The sequence below is a fragment of the Zeus faber genome, assembly GCF_960531495.2.
Source record: "Zeus faber genome assembly, chromosome: 1".
Classification (NCBI taxonomy): Eukaryota; Metazoa; Chordata; class Actinopteri; order Zeiformes; family Zeidae; genus Zeus; species Zeus faber.
This window is the reverse complement of record NC_137193.1, coordinates 8,387,979-8,413,940: the sequence shown is the minus strand read 5'-3', so window position 1 is coordinate 8,413,940 and position 25,962 is coordinate 8,387,979. Positions and strand designations below refer to the sequence as shown.

At 46.5% G+C, this 25,962-nt stretch overlaps 1 protein-coding gene across 1 annotated transcript in view; it reads left to right on the top strand.

Annotated features, from left to right (window-relative positions):
• arhgap39 (Rho GTPase activating protein 39) overlaps positions 1-24,555 on the top strand; it is a gene marked incomplete at both ends in the record, with an annotated part of 94,581 nt that extends 70,026 nt beyond the window's left edge. The window contains 9 exons of the mRNA XM_080004126.1: positions 1,385-2,699; positions 6,070-6,234; positions 7,220-7,405; positions 8,636-8,849; positions 13,413-13,486; positions 21,054-21,253; positions 21,511-21,602; positions 23,363-23,532; positions 24,361-24,555. Of these exons, the coding sequence (XP_079860252.1) occupies positions 1,385-2,699; positions 6,070-6,234; positions 7,220-7,405; positions 8,636-8,849; positions 13,413-13,486; positions 21,054-21,253; positions 21,511-21,602; positions 23,363-23,532; positions 24,361-24,555 (2,611 nt within the window). The remainder of the gene's footprint in view (positions 1-1,384; positions 2,700-6,069; positions 6,235-7,219; positions 7,406-8,635; positions 8,850-13,412; positions 13,487-21,053; positions 21,254-21,510; positions 21,603-23,362; positions 23,533-24,360) is intronic.
• Between the last annotated feature and the right edge of the window lie 1,407 nt (positions 24,556-25,962).

Sequence of the window (25,962 nt, the reverse complement as noted above, 5' to 3'; positions counted from 1 at the left end):
TGCTGAATTCCCGGGGGAGATAAAATGGTCGGCATAAGATTGTCAGCTGTTCCAGGTTCGGAGCAGGAGAGCGGGGGAGAGAGACTTAGTGTTGATGGGGTTACACCAGCGGTTGTTTACCATGAGGCAGACGCCACCTTTGGATTTCCCCGATTCCCCGATCTGCCGCCGCGGAACACGGAGAAAGACTCGGCTGGACGAATGGCTTCATCCGGCACCAGTGGGTTCAGCCATGTCTCCGTCAGGCAGAGGACGCAACAGTTTCTCATGTCCCATTGGAATTTAATCCTCGCTCGAAGTTCATCTTGTTCTCCAGAGACTGAACGTGGAAAGAAGGATGCTTGGCAGAAGTGGACTGTAAGGTTGCGTCCCTCATTCTGACCCGAATGCCGCCTCGTTTACCACAGTGCTTTCTACATTGGCCTGCCTGTGGAACAGGGGCTCCATTGTTTCTTCTTGTTGTTGTTGTGAGAGTGTTCGCGCATAGAATTTCAGTCGGCCCACTCTAGTTCCACGGATAAAAAGTCCCCAAAGTTGTTCTTTTAGGGAAGTGTTTATATCCCACGAGTGCATCGCGGCTGTAAGAGATAACTGCCGATGCTTTTTTGGCAGACGTTATGATGAAAAAAAAATGCTAAAATGTGCAAAGTCGACCAGAGCGCCGGCGCAGGCGACTGCAAGGGGCGGCGCCACTATCGCCACATAGAGAGTGGGCTAGATAGAAGCCAAGAAGCAGATGGACATGTCATGACACACACTCCTCTCCTGAGTGTGTTTGGGGATGGGGGTTTTACCTGTTGCTCGTTAGACCAACCAACGAGCAAAAGGTATGCAGCCACTCTGATCCTGGGTCCCCAATTACCTAGATCCAGGACATGTGTGGCTGCTAAATCCACACCATCCCCACACCACAGTTATATATGGTCATTTAAATGTTAATAAAGTTTTCCAACTCCCTTTAATGTTTCACACCTCATATAGTGAGGAATTTTGGATAATAATATAACCAAATGTATTGTTTTTAAACTACTGACGGTGAACAGATACTCTCATCATCACAGGTTTTGACTCGTAAATTATGTAATTGTCAGAAAACATATTAAACTAAATTCCAACGCTGGTCACATACACCATTCAAACTACAATTGTATTGGTTTATTCCAACATAACATCCATTCAAGTTGTTAGACTCATGCAAGGTGGAGGTTGGATGGGGGTGCACTGGTTCAAGGCCGTCACCTGGGCAGTGCAATCCAACAGATTCCGATGATGTTTTTTTGTAGTTATAAGAGATAAAGATAAAAGTTACAGAATCGAACTTTGGAAGAAGTAGTTTAGTTAAATGCACAGATAACAGTGTTGAATTTGCTGTCCCTCCCCGCAGGTCCTCTCCGTTCAGGTGGAACACTGGCACCAGGGAGCGGATGCTGATCAAAGTGACAGACAGAGAGCCCAGTTTCCTTGCCCACCAGGGAAACGGTTACTCCCCTTGCGAGCCCCCCCACACCCCCACTGCCTCGTCCTGCGGGGGGGGCACGGTCTCCCGCACCCGCCGCTCCTCTGGCAGCAACCCACCCCCTTCCTCCACGGCGGAGCCCGACGGCTCCCCGGCGTTGTACGCCGAGCGCCGGCAGCAGTCGCCCTTCCTGAAGCGGGCTGAACTGGGGGCCGGTGGCACCCATCGGCGCTCCTCGGCAGACTCCCAGCCCTCATCTCCCCGCTACGCCTACGAACCGCCGCTGTACGAGGAGCCCCCCTCCGAGTTTGGGCCGCCCCCCATCTATGAGGAGCCGCCCAGCGACGCGCACCTGTCGGACCCCTCCTACTATGGCTCGGGGCGCTCGCCCGCCCGCAAGCACTCGGCGCCACTCTATCACTCGCCCAAGCAGGGGACGTCGCCCTACGGCCAGCTGGTGCTGACGCGGCAAAAGGGCCCCGAGAAGAGCCAGAGCCTGGAGTACAGCCCCGCAGGGAAGGAGTACGTCAAGCAACTAGTGTACGTGGAGCAGTCCTCCTCCAGCCCCCGCTTCAGGACCGCCGACCGCCTGCTGCGCTACGGCACCACTGGAGGTGGGGGGGCCTACACCGGCGGAGGGGGCTCCTACGGGGGCTCCTTCACCCTGCAGCACAGCCAGTCCCTGATCAGGGACCCCCGCTTACTACTGGACTACAGCGGGGTGGATGGTGGGGACGGGGGTGGCAGGCTGCTCTATGAGGACTCCATATCCTGGTCGTCCTCCATCCAGCACCAGACCACCCTCACCTCCTCCTCCCCGGGGAGCAACCGCAAGCGAAAGAGCCGCAAGCCCTCTCTGCCCCAGGAGGTGGAGCACGAGGTGGGTGGCACGCTATCGGAGGCCATGCTGGCCCAGGCTCGGCTGGCCTGGGAGGCCCAGCGGGTGATGAAGCAGAGGAGCAGCTGGGACTCGGGGCAGGGAGGTAGCGGGGCGGGAGGGCAGGGGGTTCAGGGCGGGGGTTCCAAGGACGGCTACGAGAGCGACGGTGCAGTGCCGATGCCCCTGCCGGGGCCTGTAGTCAGGGCCTTCAGCGAGGACGAGGCGCTGGCCCAGAGCGAAGGCCACCACCATTGGAAGCGAAGCAACTTTGAGCGTCTGGGCTTCCCTCAGGCACTGCTGGAGAAGAGCCTGTCCGTCCAGACCAACCTGGCCTCGCCAGAGCCTTACCTCCACCCCTCGCAGGTACTCAGAGACACACTTAACACAAATTCTGCTGTGGCTGGCAACCGCACAACATGCAACCATGCTTGGGCTTAAATTGTCTCATTTGAAAATGTATGATCCAACTATTGTGCAATGAAGAGCATAGTACTCACAGCACCTCTTTGTTTTCATTGTTTTCACTGCCACTGGTAACGTGGCCTTCTGCCCCGCTGATTTTAGTACTATGATAAAAGATTACACGCAGCCATCAGGAGCAATTATGGGTTAAGTGTCTTGCTCAAGGACACTACAGCATGCTAGCAGGAGGAGCCTGGGGTCGAACCAGCGACCTTTACAAGACGACCAGCTCTACCTCCTGAGCTACTCTTTTTGCTATTTCAGTACATATTGAAAAGCCATATCCTGTGATATTAGCCTATGGTAGTATTTCTTTACACTGTTGATATATTGAGAGGTACAATTAGTATTATTAGTATACTATTAGTCCCTTCTTTGCCAGTGCGCAAATTTGCTAGTGAAGTTTAACAGTATTAAACACATTATTTCATATTAATAAATAATAAATGCCAGTCTGACCAACTCAACTCATTCAATTCAACTGCAAATCACTTAGTGGTTTGTTGCTATGGACTCTCAAGACTTAAGTCAGAAATTGGGTTTGATCATTGACAGGTCAAACCAAAATATGACTGCAAACTTGCGGAGATCAACAATTCTGGGTAAAATTTAAAATGTACATTTTTGTGTTTTAGCTTGGCTTCAGAGACTCTTTCCCCAAAAACTTGCCTGCCATCCAGATGACAAAGTAGGGAGTGTTACCCCTTCAGGATTCACATAAGAAATCTTGGATTGAAGGGCAGTCGTTTGGAGCGGAATAGTCCAAAAATACAAATGAACGCTACTCATTTAAAGACTTTGGCAAGTGGCCACAATTTAAGTGGAATGACGATGGATAATGGACTTAACTGAGGCAACCGACCTCTGCAGTATAATAGCCTATGGGTCCGCCGTTAAATATGGATAATGTACAGCTCATCAGGCACTGTCAAAACATAATCGACCAATGTCACAGAAGCTCAAAAGAGGATGGATGATACAATTCAGATGGATACAATACTCAAAGAGAGTTTGTCTTCAAAGCAACTTGACCAGCTTCTATATGAATGGTCAGCGGGTCAAGTCTGAGGGTCAAGTCTTGTCGGCCATGTTGACCATTGTTTTGGGATTATAATATCACCTGCTACTATCCAAAACCCTTTCAGGAAACATAAACTGGCCATCACTAGCAACTGAGTTGTGGAGAATGCAGTGGTGCATCAGGACGCACAACTAAACCTATACATGCATTCACTGGTATTAATATACTTAGTTACGACCTTAAACACACAAACCACAAACTCACGGACACACAGCTGAATGTTATACTATAGATGTATACGTACTGATCCGATGCCTAATATTTATATATACGCGCACACACACACACACACACACACACATAAAAAGCAAGAGGCACTTCTTCACAACAGCCCCACCCGCCTTGAAGCCATCAATGTTTCATGTTGGGCCACTGTGCTCCACCTCATGTTGTCTTATATAACTCCCACAGTGCCATCTCATAAATCCAGGGTCTCGAGCTAAAGAATCACATTCGGTAGTAGCTAGGTGAAATAGGAAAGCCGACCAAAACCCTTCTTTTGAAATAGATTTCCCTCAAATATACAGTATATATCAGACTTGATATCACAAGGAACTTCATTATCAATGTCGCATCTCCTTTTCATGCAGGGCAAATACCACTGAAACATGGTCATTTCAAACAGTTACACCATCCCTGCACCGCACTTAGACCAGCTCAGACCAGTCAATACTCTCAGACCCCCCCCCCCCCCCCCCATGAACTCACATGAAGGGGCTCAACTTGATTTAAAGACGTAGACATGCAAATGCACCGACTCGCCGGCTTCAATGGGTTACAGGCGCCCTTAGACATAGCACAGCATCCCTGGGAAGCCCGTAGCGTGACGGGAGGTTGTGGGGGTGGGGGTTGGGGCAGGTGGGGGCTCGGGGAAAAAGTGCATAGCCAGGAGGAAAACTGGGCTAACCACTGAATACTGTTGTGCAGCCTGCCTGCCCCACTCTCCCTCTCCCCAGCTCCCTCCCTTTTCAGATACATGTACAGTCACGCAAGGCCCCGATCTAAAGTGTATTGAAGACGGGAGAGGAAAATGTGTTTTTGGAGAATAAAGGGGGGTGGAGGGGTTATGTGAAAGGGGGAGAGATGGTTTGACAGATGATAGGTGAGGGAACAGGATTCAGTAGAGCGCGCTCGTGCAACCAGGCGGCAGAAAATGCAGATCGGAAAATAAAAATTCTGTCGTATTTTCTCGGTCAAGGAGAAACCAGCAGGTGATTGCCCGCCGCCGGTCGCCATAGCAACCAGCCATGACAAGATTTTCTTACGCTTGCACCACGTGAAGCATTTGAGATTAACATAGTCATTTAATTACCTCGGGGAAAAAATGTCCAGCTTACCTGCAGCCCACCAACCCATTCCACTGTCCAGCACACTTATAGGGGCATTCTGGGTAATTGCTGTGGGCTTCTGGGTATAACGTCAATACGGAAAACGATAAGACTCAATGATTGACATGCTGGTGGGAAAGCTGTTTCTTGACCACTATTTAAATTTCTAGTGTGTGTGTGTGTGTGTGTGTGTGTGTGTGTGTGTGTGTGTGTGTGTGTGTGTGTGTGTGTGTGTGTGTGTGTGTGTGTGTGTGTGTGTGTGTGTGTGTGTTTTAAGTATCATAATTTAGTTTTTCGAGAAGATTTATTTTGAGGACCCTAGTCCTGATTAGACTGCCAGATGCCATTAATAATTTGATTTGATGTAATAAAACAACCTTTTCTGCCATTTTTTTAATTAATACGCCGCCGTCCGTCTGTCATGTTGCGTCCCATCCAAAAGAACGAGTGCTGCAATGTTAAAGTGGTAATCTGTTAGATTCCCATATTTGGTTGTTTATTTTGCTATGAATGTATGCGCTACTCTGTACACTATATGCACGAGTAGTAAAAGTTTGAAAAGTGTGACATCTGTGAAGATTAGTGTTAACCCGGATGTTGAATTATCTGAATTAGTATTTATTATTACATGAATTATTCGAGTTGAGTGGAATTCTGGCACTTGCTGTAGTAGTGAAATCCACCCAACACAAACTAATCTCATGGATATTGGTTATACGGATGGTCTTCTGCTCAAGCAGGTTGGTGGATGATTATTTGCCAGAGTGTGCCAGTTACTTGTTGAACTGTAAACCACTGACCATGGGGGTTGTTCCGCAGAAACACCAGGGATATTCATCAAAGTTTTATTGCCCCCCTCCAGTCTGAAGACCTGGGAGCGTGTGCCCAGTTCGAGGCCAGCCGTAACGCCCGGAACATGATGCCCAGTGCCAGCTGCGGTGTGTTCCCTGAGTTCACCCTGAGGAAGCCTTCCTCAGAAACGGACATCGAGAACTGGGCGTCCAAGCATTTCAACAAACACACACAGGTGCTCAAAACAGCTATACAAGCAAATGCAGCATGTGTGGGTTGTTACTGTTTAATGCTTCGGTCGGTTCGGAGTGGCCTTGGCCGCGCATGCTCTGCACAGCGGGACTGTCTTGAGGCACACAGCACCTGTCGGTAGGATGCAAAGAATAGAATAGAATATCTCTTGTCCTAGTAAAAGTAGGATACGGTGAAATGTGTCCTCTGCATTTGGCCTCCTTTACCCCGGAGCAGTGGGCAGCCGCAGTGCAGGGCCCGGGGACCGGCTTCCGCTCTTTCACCAGCGCCTTGGAGCATTAACCCTAACATACATGTCTTTTGATGGTGGGGAAAAAAAAGAGAGCCCCCGGAGGAAGCCCACGCAAACACTGGGAGATAATGCAAACTCCCCACAGTAAGGACTTGGGACGGCCGGGAACTGGCCGAGGCGTCTGTGAATGGATCCCCAAACCACCTGGTTTTTTGATGTGTTTTAATCTCACCTGGCATGTCTCTCGTTGCCGAGTTGCCGAGTTGTCGTGTTGCGGGAAAAGGGCAAATTTGTCCCCGAGTTCGATCGTTCGAGACGCTCAGGATTCTGCTCGGATAAAATAAAATGCGCCTCCAAAAAAACAGACTGCGAAGGAACCAAAGACAAATAAATGATTCTCTTCTTTTCAATTTATCATTTTGGAGGCAGGCGCATTGCTTTCATCCGTCTTCATGCACGGAGCTCGTACATCTATTACATTGGAAAGAAACATGACAGGGGGAGCCTGCACTTCGACGAAAATATGCCCAATCATAATGGGGCACGAGCTGTGGTTTGCTGTTACTTGATCAAAAGTATATTTCAAATACTGAAACCCGCTGTGAAAGTCCCCCTCCCCTCCCGTCACCACAGTTGAATCCGAATTTTCCAGACAAGGCTACAAAATATATATATATATATATATGTATTTTTTTATTTTTATTGAACTGAGCGATACCAACCATCCGTTTCTCAGGGCCTGTTTCGGAGGAAGGTGTCCATCGCCAACATGTTGGCGTGGAGCAGTGAGCCCATCAAGAAGCCCATGATCGTCACGTCGGACCGCAACGTCAAGAGGGAGGCGGTGGACATCTTCAAGCTCATCCAGACCTACATGGGCGACCGGCGCTCCAAGGCCGACCCCTACTGCGTGGCTCTGGAGGTCGGACGTCAACACAAACAACCCCAACTGCCACTACGTCACACCCAGTTACACACCGGGGGGGGGGGAGAGCTTGTGGAGAGCTTGTTTGAATTGAGTTGTTTTTGTGGGGTTTTTTTGTTGCTGGGGGTGTGCAGCGGGCCGGTTGTTATGGCTCAATGCGTTATTGTGTTCATTTGAAGAGAATGATGCTTTTTTTTTTTTTTTTCCCCCAAAACCATACTCCCTTGTATAGCATAAAGATCGACACATATTTCAACAGAAAAGAGGAGTTAAAACTCCACGGGGTTTAATCTAAATCAGCACTGAGTTGATCCGACTTCAATGAATCCAGAATATAAAAATGCCTTTCTAAAACATTGCTTAATTTTAGACATACATAGTTCTAGACTAGGAAGTCCTGGACTTAGGTACCTAAGGACTAGTCAGCTGCTCCTGTCTGGTCTTGGTGCTGGTCTTCTTCCAGATAATCCATTTTCTCTATTTGTCAAGGTCGACCTGGAGGCCCACGTCCATTACTCCACAGATAAACCTGCATCTGGCCGGGTTTCATTTAAGCCTCCACTTAGACCTAGATCAGCTCTAATCTTCCTTCTGGAAATCAGATTTTATCTTTTTTTCCCAACTAAGACCAAGTCCGAGTCTTTTTTAAACCATGACCGAGAAAGGCCAATTCAGTTGGTCCAGATTAAAAGTGTGATTTACTTTTAAGATCAGGCCTTATTTGTGTCCATCAAACTGCCTCCATGATGCAGAATATATTCCTTTCTGGTAAATAAATAATCACAGAAGACGTGTTTGTAAAGTTTTCTGCAGTTCTGAAATCATTTGTAATAGGTCAGCACGGTTCAAGTGAACCGTGTTTCCATATTTTGAAAATTTGAACATGAAACTCATTATTGAGTTCATCAAAGGTATTTTGCTTAAGCTTGTATATTTAGAGGTCGTCCTACGTATCCATAAGTTGATTATATCGAGGTTGTTGAACATTTTGTGACGACTTTATGCCTTTTATATTTTGAGTCGGATCAACTTGAGGAGGGCGGGGCTCTTCCCCCAAGCGTCTCATATAATAGAAATAGAAATAATATATAGAAGATGTTTGTTTCCGTTGCCCTACCTCTGCCTCGCGGTCTTCTTCCTCCTTCAATCTGCACGCGATCGCTCTCTCTACCTTGACTATTTCTCTCTCGCTCTGTCTCTCTCTCTTTCCCGGCCTCCCTCCACCAGGTGGTGGTGCGCGGCTGGAGCAACCAGGGCCTGCGCGACGAGCTCTACATCCAGCTGTGCCGGCAGACCACGGAGAACTTCCGCTACGACAGCCTGGAGCGGGGCTGGGAGCTGATGGCCATCTGCCTGGCCTTCTTCCCCCCGACGCCGCGCTTCCACTCCTACCTGGAGGGCTACATCTACCGCCACATGGACCCGCTCAACGACACCAAGGGTGAGCGGGCGGGGTTCTTATCAGGTCCTTGAGGTGCTTGAAGTGCTTGAATTCATTTGGTCCTCAGAAATAATAAGTACTGGAATACTTTGAAAATAGCCCCGTTTGTGCTGAAGTATTTGGAAAAAAGTCCTTGAAAGCAACACGATCATCAACCTGGCTTATTCCACTCGGTTTATTTATTCAAATTGTTAAATAATTAAATACAACATAGATTATGCCAGGGGAAAAAAATGTAAATTGAATCCAGCATGGTTGGAAATAGACACTTAGAATAGTATTATATTTGCTTTGCTTGAGGTCCTTGAAAATGAAAATAAGTGCTTGAAAAAGTACTTGAAAGTCCTTCAATTTTATTTTCACATGCGCGCGCGCACACACACACACACACACACACACAGCTCCTGGTGTTAAACCCAGAGTTATGGATCCAAACAGGTTTCATCATGGGCAAAAACTAGGTAAATAAATAAAAATGAGTTAGTTCGAGACTTTTTAAACTTTGCAAATTTTATACAAAAACTGAGAACCGATTTCAACTCAAATTGCCACAGCAAGACAATTGGGTTTTTTTGGGGGGGTTTTTTTGTTTTTTTTTTTACTCACAAAAAAAAATCATCTGTGACATTGCATGGACAGTGATACAGTATGTACTATCAAATAAAGATACAGATAAAAGTCAACGTCAATCATTTTGTATCTGTGCTTTACCAAGTTTAACCATTTTTTGTGAGTAAAATTCTTTACAATAGAACACGGGGAGATTTCACCTTCCCTATCAAAACTGGAAAAAAGACATTTTCATACATTCTTTTAACAATTCAGCTAAAATTTGACCTTATGGGTATAATGTACTCAGTCACAGCAAGACAATTTAATCCGTCCCGTAAATTAATTTCAGAATCACTATACTTAAAGGGGACCAATTGTGAAAAACTCTTTCAAAACTTTTTCAATGCTTGCGCACATACAGTACTTTTGGGTCCCTGATGGGCACACAAACTGTTAAAATAAGACAACCCAGTCAGTTTTCTGTGAGCTCTCAGGTTGGAAAACATGTCCCCAAACAAGCGGTTCACATTTGTAGCCCAACCCCTACGTCACGTTGGGCTTCAGTACAATTAGAACCTTCCCCCCATCTGAATAACTCAACAAACAAACAAACAAATAATTTACAAGAAAGAGGAATTAAAGCCAACTGCGGTGAATAAAATGCAGACAATGGAAATGTAGGTATTTATAAATGTAAAATTGTAATTCTGCTGTGTGTTTCCTTTAAAATAATAATAATATATATATATATTCAGTAGATAGACTGTAAGCTGAGGTGTGCGATTTACTGTCCGTTTTTCCAACAACACTTTTAAAAATATTGTTTTTATTGTAGATGTATTTCTTTAATTTATTTTATTCACCTGAAACAAAACACGCTGCGTCCTGGTGCCGTATTGGGGTCCCCCACAAGCTTGGTAAACAGCGACAAAAGTCAGAACAAACTTTTTTATTAGTCCTTGTAGATCTAATATGATCTTATTTCTGGCCTCAAATTTGTTTAGAAACTGATTTTGGTGGACTGGTGAATAAGGTGAAAGCTCAAACCCCATTGGCTCACACAACTAGGAGCTTCAGGAGGGTGGCTCCACCCACAAAAAAGTCTGTTTTGAATGGTATAGAGGCACGTTAGAATGGCTAGAATGCATAACCTGAGTGGTATGTTCAGAAATAAAAATTTGGAAAACATCAGAGATCTATATAAACTTCTTGAAAAGGAGCATAGTAGGTCCCCTTTAATTAATCCACATAACTTTACTTCATGTTTACAGTATATAAAACCGAAAAAAATTAAACCTTTTTCTTTAAATGATTACGTGTATATTTTTAAAAACATTATTAGGCAATTCACTCTCCTAACGAGACTGTTTAACACCGTCCTGGAAAGGAAGAGGATGCCAGAGGAGTGGAGAAGAAGTGTACTGGTACCCATCTTCCAGAATAAGGGAGACGTACAGAGCTGTAGTGACTACAGGGGAATAAAGTTGATCAGCCACAGCGTGAAGCTATGGGAAAGGGTAGTGGAGGCTCGGTTAAGAGGAGAGGTGGGGATCAGCGAGCAGCAGTATGGTTTCATGCCAGGAAAGAGTACTACAGATGCAATGTTCGCTTTAAGAATGCCAATGGAAAAGTACAGGGAAGGCCAGAGGGTGTTGCACTGCATCTTTGTGGATTGAGAGAAAGCATATAACAGGGTGCGGATAGAGGAAGTGTAGTATTGCATGAGGAAGTTGGGGGTGGCAGAGAAGAAAGAGCGGTACAGGATATGTATGAGGGCAGTCAGACAGCAGTAAGGTGTGCAGCAGGCGTGACGGAGGCTTTCCGAGGTGGGATTGTATCAAGGATCAGCTCCGAACCTTTTCTTGTTTGCAATGGTGATGGACAGGTTAACAGATGAAATCAGGCAGGAGTCTCCGTGGACTATGATGTTCGCAGATGACATTGTGATCCGTTGCGAGAGAAGGAAGCAGGTGGAGGAGAGCCTGGAGGAGTGGAGGCGTGCATTAGAGAAGAGGAATGAAAGTCAGCAGGAGTAAGACACAATACATGTGCCTGAATGGGAGGCAGGGCGGCGACAAGCTGAGAATGCAAGGAGTGGAGGTGGAGAAGGCGGATGAGTTCAAGTACTAGGGGTCGACCATCCAAAGCAACGGAGAGTGCGGGAGAGAGGTGAAGAAGAGAGTACAGGCAGGGTGGAGTGGGTGGAGAAGAGTGTCCGGAGTGATCTGTGACAGAGGGGTTCCAGCAAGAGTGAAGGGGAAGGTCAACAGGACGGTAGTGAGAACAGCCATGTTGTACGGTTTAGAGGCGGTGGCACCGACTAAAAGGCAGGTGGCTGAACTGGAGGTGGCAGAGGTGAGGACGTTGAGGTTTTCATTGGGAGCGACAAGGATGGACAGTATTAAGAATGAGTGCATTAGAGGGACAGCTCAGGTTGGACCGTTTGGTGGAAAAGTGAGAGAGGCCAGATTGAGATGCTTTGGACACGTGTGCAGGAGAGATGAGAGTTACGTTGGGAGAAGGAGGCTGAGGATGGAGCTGCCAGGCAAGAGGAAAAGAAGAAGCCAAAGAGAAGCTTTATGGATGTGGTGAGGGAGGACGTGCAGGCGGTTGCTGTAAGGGAGGAGGATGCGCGGAACAGAAGGTGTTGGAGGCGGATGATCCGCTGTGGCGACCTCTAACGGGAGCAGCCGAGAGAAGAAGAAAGAATTAGGCAATTCACTAATACACAGTACCGGAGTCTCTCCAAACGCAGTGTTTTAGTTAAAATCCACCCAAATCCACAATCTTAACCCAACCTACTTTTAATATAAAGTCTAATTTAGTTTAATTGCCAGATATCGATCGGCGGCTCGTTGGGTGCCGTTCAAAAGGTACTAAAAAGGCTCACTAGAGCATTGTAGCAAAGGACAGCTACAATATGCCCTTGGACAAAATGGAAAAATGGTAAAGTGGATCATTCAAAAATAACAAAAGTGCAAAAAAGAATAAGATGTAATAGTACTTGTGGCAGCTTCGCCTACCACCCAGGGACCTCCAGCACAGAGACACAGACAACAGGGTTGTAGACATCAGTTTATTGTAGAGAGGGGAGGGGAGGGCCAGTTGGGATAAGCCCAGGAGCAGATGGAGATGTCATGACAGGGCTCCTCTCTCCTGAGTGGGTGTGGGGATGGGGGTCTTCCCCGTTGCTTGTTAGACCAACCAATGGGCAACAGGAATGCAGCTACTCTGATCCTGGGTCCCCAATTACCTAGACCCAGGACAGGTTTGGCTGCTAAATCCACACCACAGTACTTTATTGATCCCCCGTAGGGGAAATCCAGGCATGTGGCAGCTCAGTGGGGAACATGAGATACAGAGTGAGTACCGTATACAGTGCTTCTCACTGCTTAATATATTCACAAAATATACATCATTAAAAGAAGTAATGAAAAGTTGAACAACTGAGATAAAGTAAGTAAAAGGTGATACAGTAATAATAAGTAATTATAAACTCCTTAAGAATGTACATTGAAGTTTAATTCAGTGCAATGCAAATGGATTGGATATAGAAAACAGAGTGAGCAGTGTGCATAGTAACAAGGTAATAAAGTGAAAGCAGCATGTATGTTAATACATGTTATAATTGGTAATATTATATTTACATGTTTTTTCATACAACCCTAACCATGAGTCATTATCCAGTGACAGTAGTAGTCTCCCCCCCCGCGTGTTTGGCGTGCTGATAGATTAGATCCCTCATTTATTTCTCTCAAAGATTATATTCATATCCACAGTTGGCGCAACAGCACTGACACTACCCCCATACAAACACCCAGACATCGCACAACCCCACAGCGATGCACAACAAGTCCATGGGGACGCAACACAGTAAATACAACAGACAATTGGGGTGTGCTGTGTAGTACACACCACGTGGAATGGAACGGAAGACAGAAAAGTATTGCTTTCTACCAAAATGTGACGTACTCCGTATCTTTGTGTTTTATTTATTTATTTCTTTTTCAGGAGTGGCCATCAGCAGCTACGCCAAATACTGCTTCCGCAAACTCACGAAAGCTGCTCTGACCGGAGCTAAGAAGGTAGGCCCTCCCCTCGCCACCTGCCTTTTTTTGTCGCCACGGAGACACCTGCGCCAAACAGCCACAGACTAGAGTAGCAGACAGTGACTCACCTCATACACGGAAGCATGCTGATCCATGGCGATGAGCTGACCCTTCAAAAAGGCCCCAAAAAAAAGTAAAAACACCAAGTCCTTCAGTCGCCGTGTCGCCAGCGCACGACAGTGTCTCCTTTATTTGGAACGTAAGGAGTGCAAATGCTGGGTTCACCCGCTGAATTCAACCAACTGCAACGCGTTTGTACTCATCGATTTTTAGAATGTCCAACGTCGAAAGGTTAAGAATAGTTACGCTGAGTGCTTCTGTTCTCGATTAACTATTACGTGGCCGCGTAGATGAAGCAATTAGAAAAGTACGACAGGACCGAGACTCTGGTTGAACGACAACGAGGAGCAACACAGTTCAAAGGTCAGCTGAAAAACAACCCCCTGAAAAACACCACTGACCCCCTGGCTCCTGCCCGACATTTGACATTTTTGTGGTTTGTCGTGTGTGTGCGAGTGTGTGTACAGTATGTGTGTGTTTTACTATACTTGTGAGGAGCGGTCTCCGAATTGACAGTATTTTGGTTTAGAAGTACACCACAAACAATAAAAAAATAAAAAAATAAATACTCAATTACCAGGTTTATTTACTCTGACCTAACATGAATTACAGCGTGTGTGTGTGTGTGTGTGTGTGTGTGTGTGTGTGTACAGTATGTGTGTTTTTTACTATACTTGTGAGGAGCAGTCTCCAAATTGACAGTATTTTGGTTTAGAAGTACACCACAAACAATAAAAAAAAAAATATATATATATATATACTCAATTACCAGGTTTATTTACTCTGACCTAACATGAATTACAGTGTGTGTGTGTGTGTGTGTGTGTGTGTGTGTGTGTGTGTGTGTGTGTGTGTGTGTGTGTGTGTGTGTGTGTGTGTGTGTCCCACTGGGTTGCTGCGCAGGGGAGTGAGTCTGCCCATATTTATTTCCAACAAGCTCCAGCCTAAAATCAGAACCGGAGCGTGACAGACTGAGCCACTAATGGGCTGAGAAGTGTGTGTGTGTGTGTGTGTGTGTGTGTGTGTGTGTGTGTGTGTGTGTGTGTGTGTGTGTGTGTGTGTGTGTGTGTGTGTGTTGATTCGTCCAACCTGCAGATTCACTGCGGAGCGGCTCCACATCATTACCAGGCCTCCCCTTCACCTCCATCTTACCGCTGAACAGCAACTCTGTCAAAAACTTGCGGGGGGGGGGTGAGCAGGCGTATCTCAAAGTATTTGTTTATATATCTTTTCAATGAAACTGGTTTTAGAGGAATCCCACAGACCCTAGCGTCACCAGTACGACCAGAGTCCCGTCAGAGGAGCAGGTTGGCTCAGGGCACCGTCTTGGAAACAGCCGGCGTCTGTGCCCGTATGTGGCTCTCGGCTCATTACTGTCACATCACCGCAAATAATAACATTTAGTATGTGTGTGTTTTTTTGTGTTTCAGTTTTTTGCTGGTGAAAGTTAAAGGAGTGCATACGGTGTGTGATATGAAGTATGAACACAACGATCCCAGTTAAACAACTAAAAACGCACAGTTTTTACGTCAAGCAATTTGCGGACGATTCACACACACACAGTATATAATACATTCGTGATTCCTCTTATTTATAATCCCTCATTGAAATGTTGTCCCTGTGCACCCTTGTAAGCCTCCATCTGTTTTATCCTGTTATTGTAACGCACACTGACCAAAAAAATAAAGTTTCGCAAAATGAGCTGGCCACTACTGTTGCTAGGCGACAAGTTTTTCTTCCCCCTTCTACCTCCTCTCCTCTGCCAGCGCTGCAGGGGGAACATATTTGCCATCGCGGCGCTTTCAGGAGCATACTCAGTTCCTAGTGACTTTTTTTTATTTTTTATATATAATTTCTTTTTTACACCTTCACTTGGCAGCGTTCACCTTCGTTTCAAGGAGGATTAAGCGAGGAGTGAGTTTGCGAGGTAGAAGAAGCGCTGGGAAAACGGCGCGGGACCCGTCGAGGAACGTCCACGGGAGGCGCGCACTCTGGAAAGACGAGGCGAGCTGGATAGTACACTGAAGTGTCCCACACGAAAATAAAGTTGTTAATCCATGCTTTACAGTATTGTTGCTCCTGGAAGCATTGTGACCGACAATACACCGTGTGGAGGGAGTGCAGACAATGGCGGCGGAAAAAAAAAAAAGGGTGGGGGGGGGGTTTTATTTGTTGTGGCTCGGCGTGGTGGATGAGGGCTGGCGATACGGTGATTAGGAATACAATGAAAGGCGTAATCCCTGCAGGGAGTGCAGCGCGCTGCAGCGGTGTGGCTATAGATAACAGAGGGAAACGGATAACAACGCAGTAAGTGGAAAATAAAGGCCAAAGCTTACATTTGTATTTCCAGATTTAATCCACCGACGACATTCCCAGTTGGAGCGCTGTAATCCCTGCGCACAGCATGTTGCCGGCATTGTGCTGTAGGGAGGGGATGCAGCTATTACGTTTGTCTTCTTTTTTACTACTTTTGTTCAAAACTAACAATGCCTCGCCGGGAAAAACAAATAATTAGTTGAATTGTCTTTGCGCAAATTCCCAGTTGGGGAAAGACGTAGTCCCAAATGTCGAAATTGGGAGTCGTCTACATCCAAAGTTCTCGCCGTCTGCTTTTCCTACTTAGGTTCACTACGTGGCCAAATTGTAGAATGTGGTTGTGCGCCGCAGCATTGACATGTCCCTTCGCTGTAACTAAGGGACCGAGCCCGAACCGTGACAAACCACCCAGACCATGGTCCTCCTCCTCCAGCAGGCTTTACAGTTGGCAGGATGCGTGCAGGCAGGCAGGGTTCTCCTGGCGTCCGCCAAAACCCCGATTGTTCCGTCAGACGCCAGACGTTTACGTTGCATTCCACGGACACCGCTCCAGACCATGCTTGGCGCTGCACGCGGTGATCTCACGCTGGTGTGAAGCTGCACGGCCATAGAATCCACTGGTTATATTATGAATACGTATGTTGATGATTATAAACAGAAAAATATCATTAAAAGTTCATGTGGCATTTTTGCACTCAGGTATTTTGGCTACTTCCCTTACCAGCTTTGGAAACAGCTTCTGAAGCCCAACCCCAGTGTGACGCTGCCTTTGAATCCAAACCTCTTATCACTCCCCGGCACTTTTTTTTTTTTTTTTTCCCCCCGTTATCTCGCCTTCCGCACGCCGCTGATTTCATCAAGGATTTCATTCAGGTCCACCTCAATCACTCAAGACGCTAGAGTTTTAATGTTAAAGTACAGAGACGAACGAGACTTGAATGTTACCGATTCAACCTCAAAGTGGAGAAGTGAAATATACGACGGTGATTGTATTTGCCGGTGAATTGTTGTGTGAGTCGCCGCAACTTGCTGAATCAAACATGCAGTTTGTTGAAGATAACTTTAGGAGAGGAAACGATGCGAGAATATAAAAGGCCTATGAACGAGCCAGAGAGACAGACTGGACCTACTTAGACAACAATAGATGAGCAGATGGTTGGACCTGGTCAGCGCAATTGGAAAAGTACAAATACTTTGTACTGTGTACACGCTTGATAGGTGTACTACGTACTGCAGGAGTGTGTGTGTGTGTGTGTGTGTGTGTGTGTGTGTGTGTGTGTGTGTGTGTGTGTGTGTGTGTGTGTGTGTGTGTGTGTGTGTGTGTGTGTGTGTGTGTGTGTGTGTGTGTGTGTGTGTGTGTTTGACTGCAGCAATAACAGTGTAGGGGCGGTCCACACTCTGCTGGCACAGCTCCTGAATAGCCGGCGCCAACAAACACAACATGCTGTTAATAGAGCCACATTGTTCCACACACACACACACATTCACACACACTCCGAGAACATGTCCCAGTGTTTGACTGGTATTAACCCGCTAACCTTTTCGCAGCAGATTAATGAGCTGTCACTGTCCTGCAGCCGACTTGGTGCTCCCCTTGTCCACCCCTCCGACCTCGTTCTCTAAATATAGCCTCCTATTCGGACGTTGGCAGCTCTCGAAAGCTCCCGTTGCCTCCTTGACCGTGATCTCCCACAGATTTGACCCGCCATTCTCTTAAACCACTGAATCGACGGGGCTGTAACTCCCTGCGACCTTCTATGTTCAATGCACTATGTTGGGAGTAAACTCCGCCACCGCGGTAAACGCTGTCCTGGACAGGGGTCGCACAGAATTAATTCATTTAATTGTTTTTTCCCTCCACACGACATAACTCCCATCAGTCTCATCATCAGTTTATTCAGCCATGTACATTTACATATACTAGGAATTTTTCCTGGTGAGGTTTGGTGCATTTCACTACGGACGATTTAACATTAAATAAGAAGGTTAACAGTCAGAAAAAATTGGGAATAAAAATTATAATAAAATAAAATAGAATAAAAGTTGGGTAAAACTGAAAAAGAAAAAAAAAAAAAAAAAAAATATATATATATATATATATATATATAAAGTATATACAAATTATTGTTATGGGTATCATTATAAATCTGAATTATGATTTCTGCATATTTCCCATATATAATTTACATTATTAGTATTATTCTAATCCTGTTTTAGATCTGATTTGTATTATTATTTTTCTCCTTGGCATTTTTCAAGCTGAAAGTGTCTGGCAGCAACCACCAAACCCACGGACATGAATAAAGTGTAGTTGAATTTGGGGCAGTTCAGACATTTTGTGGTCCAAGTTTGATCCACATCGATCTATATTTGAACAAGAATTAGTGAAAAACTGTTGCCAATCTACCGGAAGTAGCCAAACGTTGGAGCAGGGAGGGCTGTGGTGGTGGAGCCAGCTTGGGCGGCGGAGCGGGGCATTTTTTGACATCATCATCAGCTCATTGGCGTGTAACGGTTGCTTTGCGCAGGATCTGCACCGTGTCTAGACAAGAGAGAGCCAATTCTGCATTCCGTGGGAACGCTTGAGAATTGTAATTCGGCTCAATAGGAAGTGATGCTGCATCGGTCAATTATTGTGGAATAATTTCATTGTATGTACTGTATGTATCACCGCAACGCGCATAGGCTCAAATGACTGATTGCACAGGTCAGGTGATAGCATTGCAGTCTAGTGGTTGGCCAACACGGGGGTCATCACCAAGATGGCGGCACGTGTAGCTGTGTCTGAAGTCAGATGTCATGGATCTGACAAACCCACAGACAATCTGAATAAGATGTGTATTCTGGGCAGTTCCAACACGGTGTTCGAGTTTCATCCAGATCAGTTGAGTATTATGGGTGGAGATAAACAATCACTACCTCACCAAGATGGCGCCACCACGCACAGACATGTAAATTCTTGCGCGCATGCGTAAGTTGACGGAGTAACGGATCACGTGATAGCCCTGCAATATACCAGGCCGTTACGAATCTGCCCTCATAAAATATACCGGAGGAGATAGCCAGGACACAAGCTCTCCGTGGATCCTTGTCGGCTTCAATCGGCCTAATTGCGATTGGATTTTCAGCTGATTGCAACTTGCCCTTTTTGTCTTATTGCAAATATCCATGTGTTGTTTTTTTCTTGCAAAAAAACTGCTGAGGTAATGTACCTGACCTTTATGTTGTGATGTAATTTATAACAAGCCTTAAGACCGAATGAATGCGAAGAAAGTCTTATTTTGATTTAAGATTTGTACATTTGAGTTTATTTATAGATTTATAAAATAGATTATTATTGTAAAAGGCAGTTTTCTGCTGATTTACAAATTTGCATAAAAAATGATGGAAATGGATTAATAATCCTGATAAATAATCGTGATCACAATATTTACTTAAATAATTGTGATTATCATTTCAGCCATAATCATGCAGCCCTACTTAGGTAGCCCTACCAGGCTAAAAGTAAAAGTAAGTCCTTCATGTAGACTTCATTGTCGTGGATGAGTGAGATCCTTGGGAACAGAGGAACTCCAGAGCGGCTGCGTTCCAGAGTTTTTATGTCCGTCGTGGGGCCGGATTCGGTAGTGACTTCCTTCGAAGGCGATCGAGGGGTTCGTGAGGGGGTTCCCATTGGTTGGGGAATTCTCACAAGGCTTTCTGTTTGGTTGTTCCTCTTTGTTGCGAGGCATTCAAAACCCTATTCTAGATCTGAATCTTACAACCATGTCTTTCAATCTCCATATTCGGTTCATGTTTGTCAAATACATCTTTAATTAAAAGAAGACTTAATACTTTGTTGGAATGTAAGAACATAAACACAAATGAAAATTAATCTTTTGGATGCAAGGAGGAAAATCGTACACAATATAAGTCTTAACTGCGCAGATGAAATTGCCCACAGAATGAATCTTTGAAATGCAAGAGGATAAACCCATAAGCCAAACAATACATCTTGGAATAAGGAATGAAAGCTAGTTATACACAAGAGGAATCTGTGCTTGGGGTAACAGCACCAGTAGCAACTAAGGGGTATAAAGCTCAGCAAACTGGAAAGACAGCTTAATCATATAACTTTGTTATTATACATCTCTCAAAGTCGGGAGTGGTATCACTCTTTGCACAATCATCTAAGGAGAAATGTGCTTACACATTGATTAAGATCCTGTTCTAGCACATCCCAAAGGTGTTCTATTGGATTCAGATCCGGTGACTGGAAAGGCCACTCAAGAACACTGAGTTCATTGTCATGTTCATGAAACCAGTCTGAGACGACTTTTGCTTTGTGACATGGTGCATTATCATGTTGGAAGTAGCCATTGGAAGATGGCTAAATTGTGGCCATGAAGGAATGCACATTGTCGGCAATAATACTCAAATAGGCTGTGGCATTCAAGGGATGATTGATCGATATTACCGGGCCCAAAGTGTACCAAGAAAGAAATTCCCCACACAATACATCACCACCACCAGCCTGGACTGTTGACACAAGGCAGGTTGGGTCCATGGATTCATGTTGTTTGTGCCAAGTTCTGACCCAACCATCTGTGTGCCTCATCAGATCAGGCTGCATTTTTTTCCACTCAACCATCCAGTTTTGGTGAGCCTGTGCCCACTGCAGCCTTAGCTTTCTGTTCTTGGCTGACAGAAGTGGAACCCGACCTGGCGTTCCGCCTCTTTTTCTAAGATGTTTTTCTGCTCACCACAATTGTACAGAGTGGTCATTTGAGTTACGGTAGCCCTTCTGTCAGATCAAACCAGTCTGGACATTCTCTGTTGAAGTCTCTCATAAACAAGGCTTTTCCATCCGCAGAACTGCCACTCACTGGATGTTTTTTGTTTTTCGCACCATTCTGAGTAAACTCCAGAGACCGTTGTGCAGGAAAATTCCAGGAGACAAACAGAAATACTCAAACTAGCCCGTCTGGCACCAACAATCATGCCACGGTCGAAAACACAGATCATATCTTTTCCCCATTCTGGTGGTTGATGTGAACATTAACTGAAACTGCTGACCCGTATCTGCATGATTCTATGCCTTGCACTGCTGCGTGTGTGTGTGTGTGTGCGTGCATATGTATATCAATATACATATCTCTTTTTAATGTGTCACGCCTCACGCCTCCAGGGTCTGCAGAAGCCGTGTCTGGAGGAGATCAAGCATGCCAGGAATGCCATATTCAGCCCGTCCATGTTCGGCTCTTCGCTGGAGGAGGTGATGGTGCTGCAGAAGGAGCGCTACCCAGACAACCAGCTGCCCTGGGTGCAGACCCGCCTCTCGGAGGAAGTGCTGGGCCTCAACGGGGACCAAACGGAGGGCATCTTCAGGTGAAAGCTCCTCCTGCCGGGGGGTAGTAAGGGACAGGCAGATAAAAGCAAAAATAAAGTAGTGGAAGTTCTGTGTTTGGGCGGTCAAGGATGTGAAGTCGTTCAAAGAGCCGGGGGGTGGGCAAAGATACCAAGTGTATTGTATCGATTTCCTATTTTCAGGGTTGTTTATCGCGTTTCTGTTTCTAAAGTCTGAAGGGGACAGGGAGCTTACTAGCTGACCTCTGACCCTGGTGCCACATGCCTTCCATCCTCAGGGTCCCGGGTGATATCGACGAGGTCAACGCCCTCAAGCTCCAAGTGGACCAATGGAAAATCCCCACCGGGCTGGAGGACCCGCACATCCCAGGTAGCAGCCAGCCTCCTATGTTGCCTCATGCCTTCTCTCAGAGTAATGTTTTGTGAAATTCCCGATGATGAGCCGCAATAATAAATTCTTCCATTTCAAATGCCAAACACGGAAACTGAAAACGTTGGCGGTAAGGTAACGGTTCACAAAATTCTCGCTTCGATACGACACGGTGGTGTCGGTTTGGTACGTTTTTGAAAGAGCAGATAGGTAGAACTGCCAGAGAAATTTTGTTGATTTAATAAAACAAAAAAAAAACAAAAAAAATAAAAAAACATTTATTCATTAAAACATCATAAAGGTTTTGTTTTTTTTACTTTGAACAATGATGGAGCTCTCCCTGACCCATCTTCTGGGCTGTCTTCTTAGCAGCATACAAAGAAAGTGGTTACATACAAACAAAACAATCCTGTTTTTAGATGGAACTCAGTGTGTTTTTACTCAATTTTCAATGGGAAAAATCAATTAAAAACTTTCCAAAAGCAATAAACTCTAGACAAATGAATACAGGTACTCCTTACTTAACGACCCAGTTCTGTTGCTAGTACCAGGTCGTTAAGCCAATTGGTTGATAAGAGAGGACCCGTGTTATTCCACGGTAAGGGGGCGTGGCTGGTATAGTGTATATGATGTACAGTATATAGTGTATATAGTATATATAGTGTATATAGTGTATACGGTATATATAGTTTATGTATATAGTATATGTAGTGTGTGTATATATAATATATATAGTCTATACAGTATATATAGTGTGTGTATATATAGTATATATAGAGTATATAGTATATAAAGGGTGATGAGATGCTTGACGCTGCGACACCGTGGTATTGTACACAGTGTACAACACGAACTGGTTGGAGAGCTGAACGGTCGTTACACAGGTAGGTTGTTTAGTGAGGAGCACCTGTACATGTTCAAGTTAAGACAACATTGATAGAAAAAATAATTTATGAAATATTTACAGAAAATTGACAACAAAATGTTTAGATAACACAAATATCTTCATTCTTCTAAGCAGCGACGTCGTTAGGGTCGGGGATTGGGGGCTTTAACCCAATCTAAAATAGCCTCGACCGCTCCCTCTCTGAGCGTGCCGACCGTGTCCACGGCCACAGTGCTGCGCCCGTGATCAACACCCAAAACACTGTGTTTTTATTTTACATGTAGGTTACTTTATTTTACTCCGTTTCCTTATGGAACGTTGACATTCCCCCTCCAGCCTGGTTTGCTGAGCCCCTGGTGTCTTTGCATCCTAGCAATGACCCTGCTTTTCAGCATTAACTGGACATTCACAAAGTAAATAGTATTTACTACAGGCACGTGAGAGGACAGCTTACAGTCCTCTTTTCCCCGACCCCAAGTGCCGGCTGCCGTAAGCTGAGCTGTTTACAAACGACAAAGAAACTAAATGAAAATCCTGTATTTATAGTGAGCTGTTTCAAATGAATTAATGGTGTGTGACTGGATTATATGTTATTTAAAGTAATGCGATCGTTTTTCCCCAACCTCATTGTGTGCACCCTCTAGTAAAAAAGCAAAACTACGATTACTCTGGTCTATACGTTGAACGAATACTGATCAAAAGACCCCCACCCTCCGGCAAACCGCACCGTGCTTACACCCCTGGCTGGCGGTATCCATTTATTTTCCCAGTACGGATCCTGACCTCGCCCTCTCTGTCTGTCCGTCCGTCTGTCTGCATGTCCGTCCGTCTGTCTGCATGTCTGTCTGCATGTCCGTCCGTCTGTGTGTCCCAGCGTCTCTGCTCAAGCTGTGGTACCGGGAGCTGGAGGAGCCGCTGATCCCCCACGAGTTCTACGAGGAGTGCATCACCCACTACGACAACCCGGAGGCGGCCGTCAACGTGGTGCTGGGCCTGCCCCACATCAACAAGCTGGTGCTCTGCTACCTCATCCGCTTCCTCCAGGTAGCAACGCGCACCCTGCCGTCGTTGCCCGGCTCCGTGTCGGTGTGGTTTCCGTGCCGGGTGACGCGCGTCATTCACCTCACGCCGCAGTGCAGGCTACGGAAGTTGTAAAGAGGAACGCGGATTGGGCCTGATTTTAGACTAAATCACACTTTTAATCTGGACTCACTATAATCCTGGATTTAGGTACTGAAGGACCAGTCAGCTGCTCCTGTCTGGTCTTGGTGCTGGTCTTCTTCCAGATAATCCATTTTCTCTATTTGTCAAGGTCGACCTGGAGGCCCACGTCCATTACTCCACAGATAAACCTGCATCTGGCCGGGTTTAATTTAAAACTTCACCTTGACTTCACCTTGACCTAGATCAGCTCTAATCTTCCTTCTGAAAATCTGATTTTTTTTTTTTAACCCAAGACTAAGGCAAGTCTAAGACTCATTTTGCACCGTGACCGAGAAAGGCCGTTTTCAGTCGGTGCAGATTAAAAGTTTGATTTGGACTAAGATTAGGTATAATCTGTGTCGGCGAAGACGCCCAAACATGTTCAAACACTGGTGGCAAAATTATAACTCAACTTATATTTCTCGTCAGCCGCAGAAGGAGTATTCACTCAGTTTAAAGGCTTGTTTATGTCATTGACCTATTAAACGTGCTCCTTTGAGAAATGTGTCCATTATTGGACTCAACACACAAACTAAAATGGCGCGCGAGCACCCGAGCCAATCAGAACCCTGGCGGACAGCGCCAAAGGGGCCGTCACGCAAAAAAAAACCGGAAGCCGTCCCAAATCTGACACCTCATGGCGCCCGCTTCCACCCCCCCCCCGCCCAGGTGTTCGCGCTGCCGGCCAACGTGGCCATCACCAAGATGGACGTCAACAACCTGGCCATGGTGATGGCGCCCAACTGCCTGCGCTGCCAGTCGGACGACCCGCGCGTCATCTTCGAGAACACGCGCAAGGAGATGTCCTTCATCCGCGTGCTCATCCAGCGCCTGGACACCAGCTTCATGGACGGGATGCTATAGCCCTGCGGACCTCCGCCCGCGGCACCGACCGCCCCCCGCCCTGCACTCCGGTACGGTACAGTACGGGGGATCGATTCCCCCACCCGCAGGGATGTCCCCTCTCTCCCTCTCGGATGTTCTTTTTTTTTTTTTTTTTTTTTTTTTTGTGATTATTTTCTTTTATTATTTCCAACGTTGCGGAGGATTCCAGGAGTGTCGGGGGAGGGATAAAAAAAAAAAAACAACAACAAAAACATTGCCTTTGTCGTCCGAAGTTTATGTTTTTCGTAAATGTGAATCGACTTTATCCTCCGATCCGCTCCTCCCAACACACACGCACACACACACACACACACACACACACACACACACACACACACACGCACGCGTGCCGGCGCCCACACAGGCGCCCCCCCCCCCCCCGGACCACCTGAACACACTGCCTTCTTCAACCACACCGGCGTGCTTTGGACAATTTGCCGTGAAACACGGGAAGAACCGACGCCGCCACGAGCCCTGGGTCACACTCGCCACCGAGCCGGACGCCACATGTGGATTTTTATTTCATTCGGGGTTTGTTTTTTTTTGTTTTGTTTTTTAGGACTCACCGCGTCTAACCGGTGGAAGGACGTGACGGGCGGGGTTCCGTTTCCTGTTGCGGGGGCGGGGTTTCACGTTTTATAGGGGGGGGGGGGGCTCCCATGGGGCGCCCTGGCTCCGCCCCCGCGCCCCCAATGCCAACAGTGGAAGAAAAGCTCAAGGCGGGAAAAACAACGGAGTTTGCACCGCACGGCCAAGAACGGACAAACACCGCATTTCAAGGTCGACCTACAACTCCCGCCTTTTTTTGCTTTTAAAAACCTTTCGATCCGATTTTACTTTCATGAGGTGCAGCCGCCCTGCGTTAGGACGCCGCCTGCACCGCGGTGTCCGTCACGCCCCGCCCCCGGCGATCGAAAACACTCCTCCCGGCTCCCCCAGTCAGGTCCTTAAACACACACACACACACACACACACACACACACACACACACACACACACCCCTTTTCGTGCTGGTACTTCCTGGGAAGGATGCGAGAACAGCTGATCCGCCCCGAAGAAGGATGACCCTCCACCCTCCACCCGTCACTTGTAACCCGACCGCACTACCTTTAACCACATCAGTCACGGGGATGCGCCGATGCCAATCACTCGCCGCCGGATACGCTGGAGAACGCCCCCGGCGATGTCGCTGGTTTTGTGCTGGTGAGCCCCGGCTCGACGCTCCCAAACCTCCGTCCCGGTGCGAGCGACGGAGGAGGGCGGTAACGCCGATCACTCAAAAAGCCTGGTTAATCCGTGTGACGACCGCTGATATCGGCGCGTCCCTCGTCCGACCGCGCGGCCTTCTCACCGCGGCCCCTTTACTGGTTTCTGAATGTCCCGAGC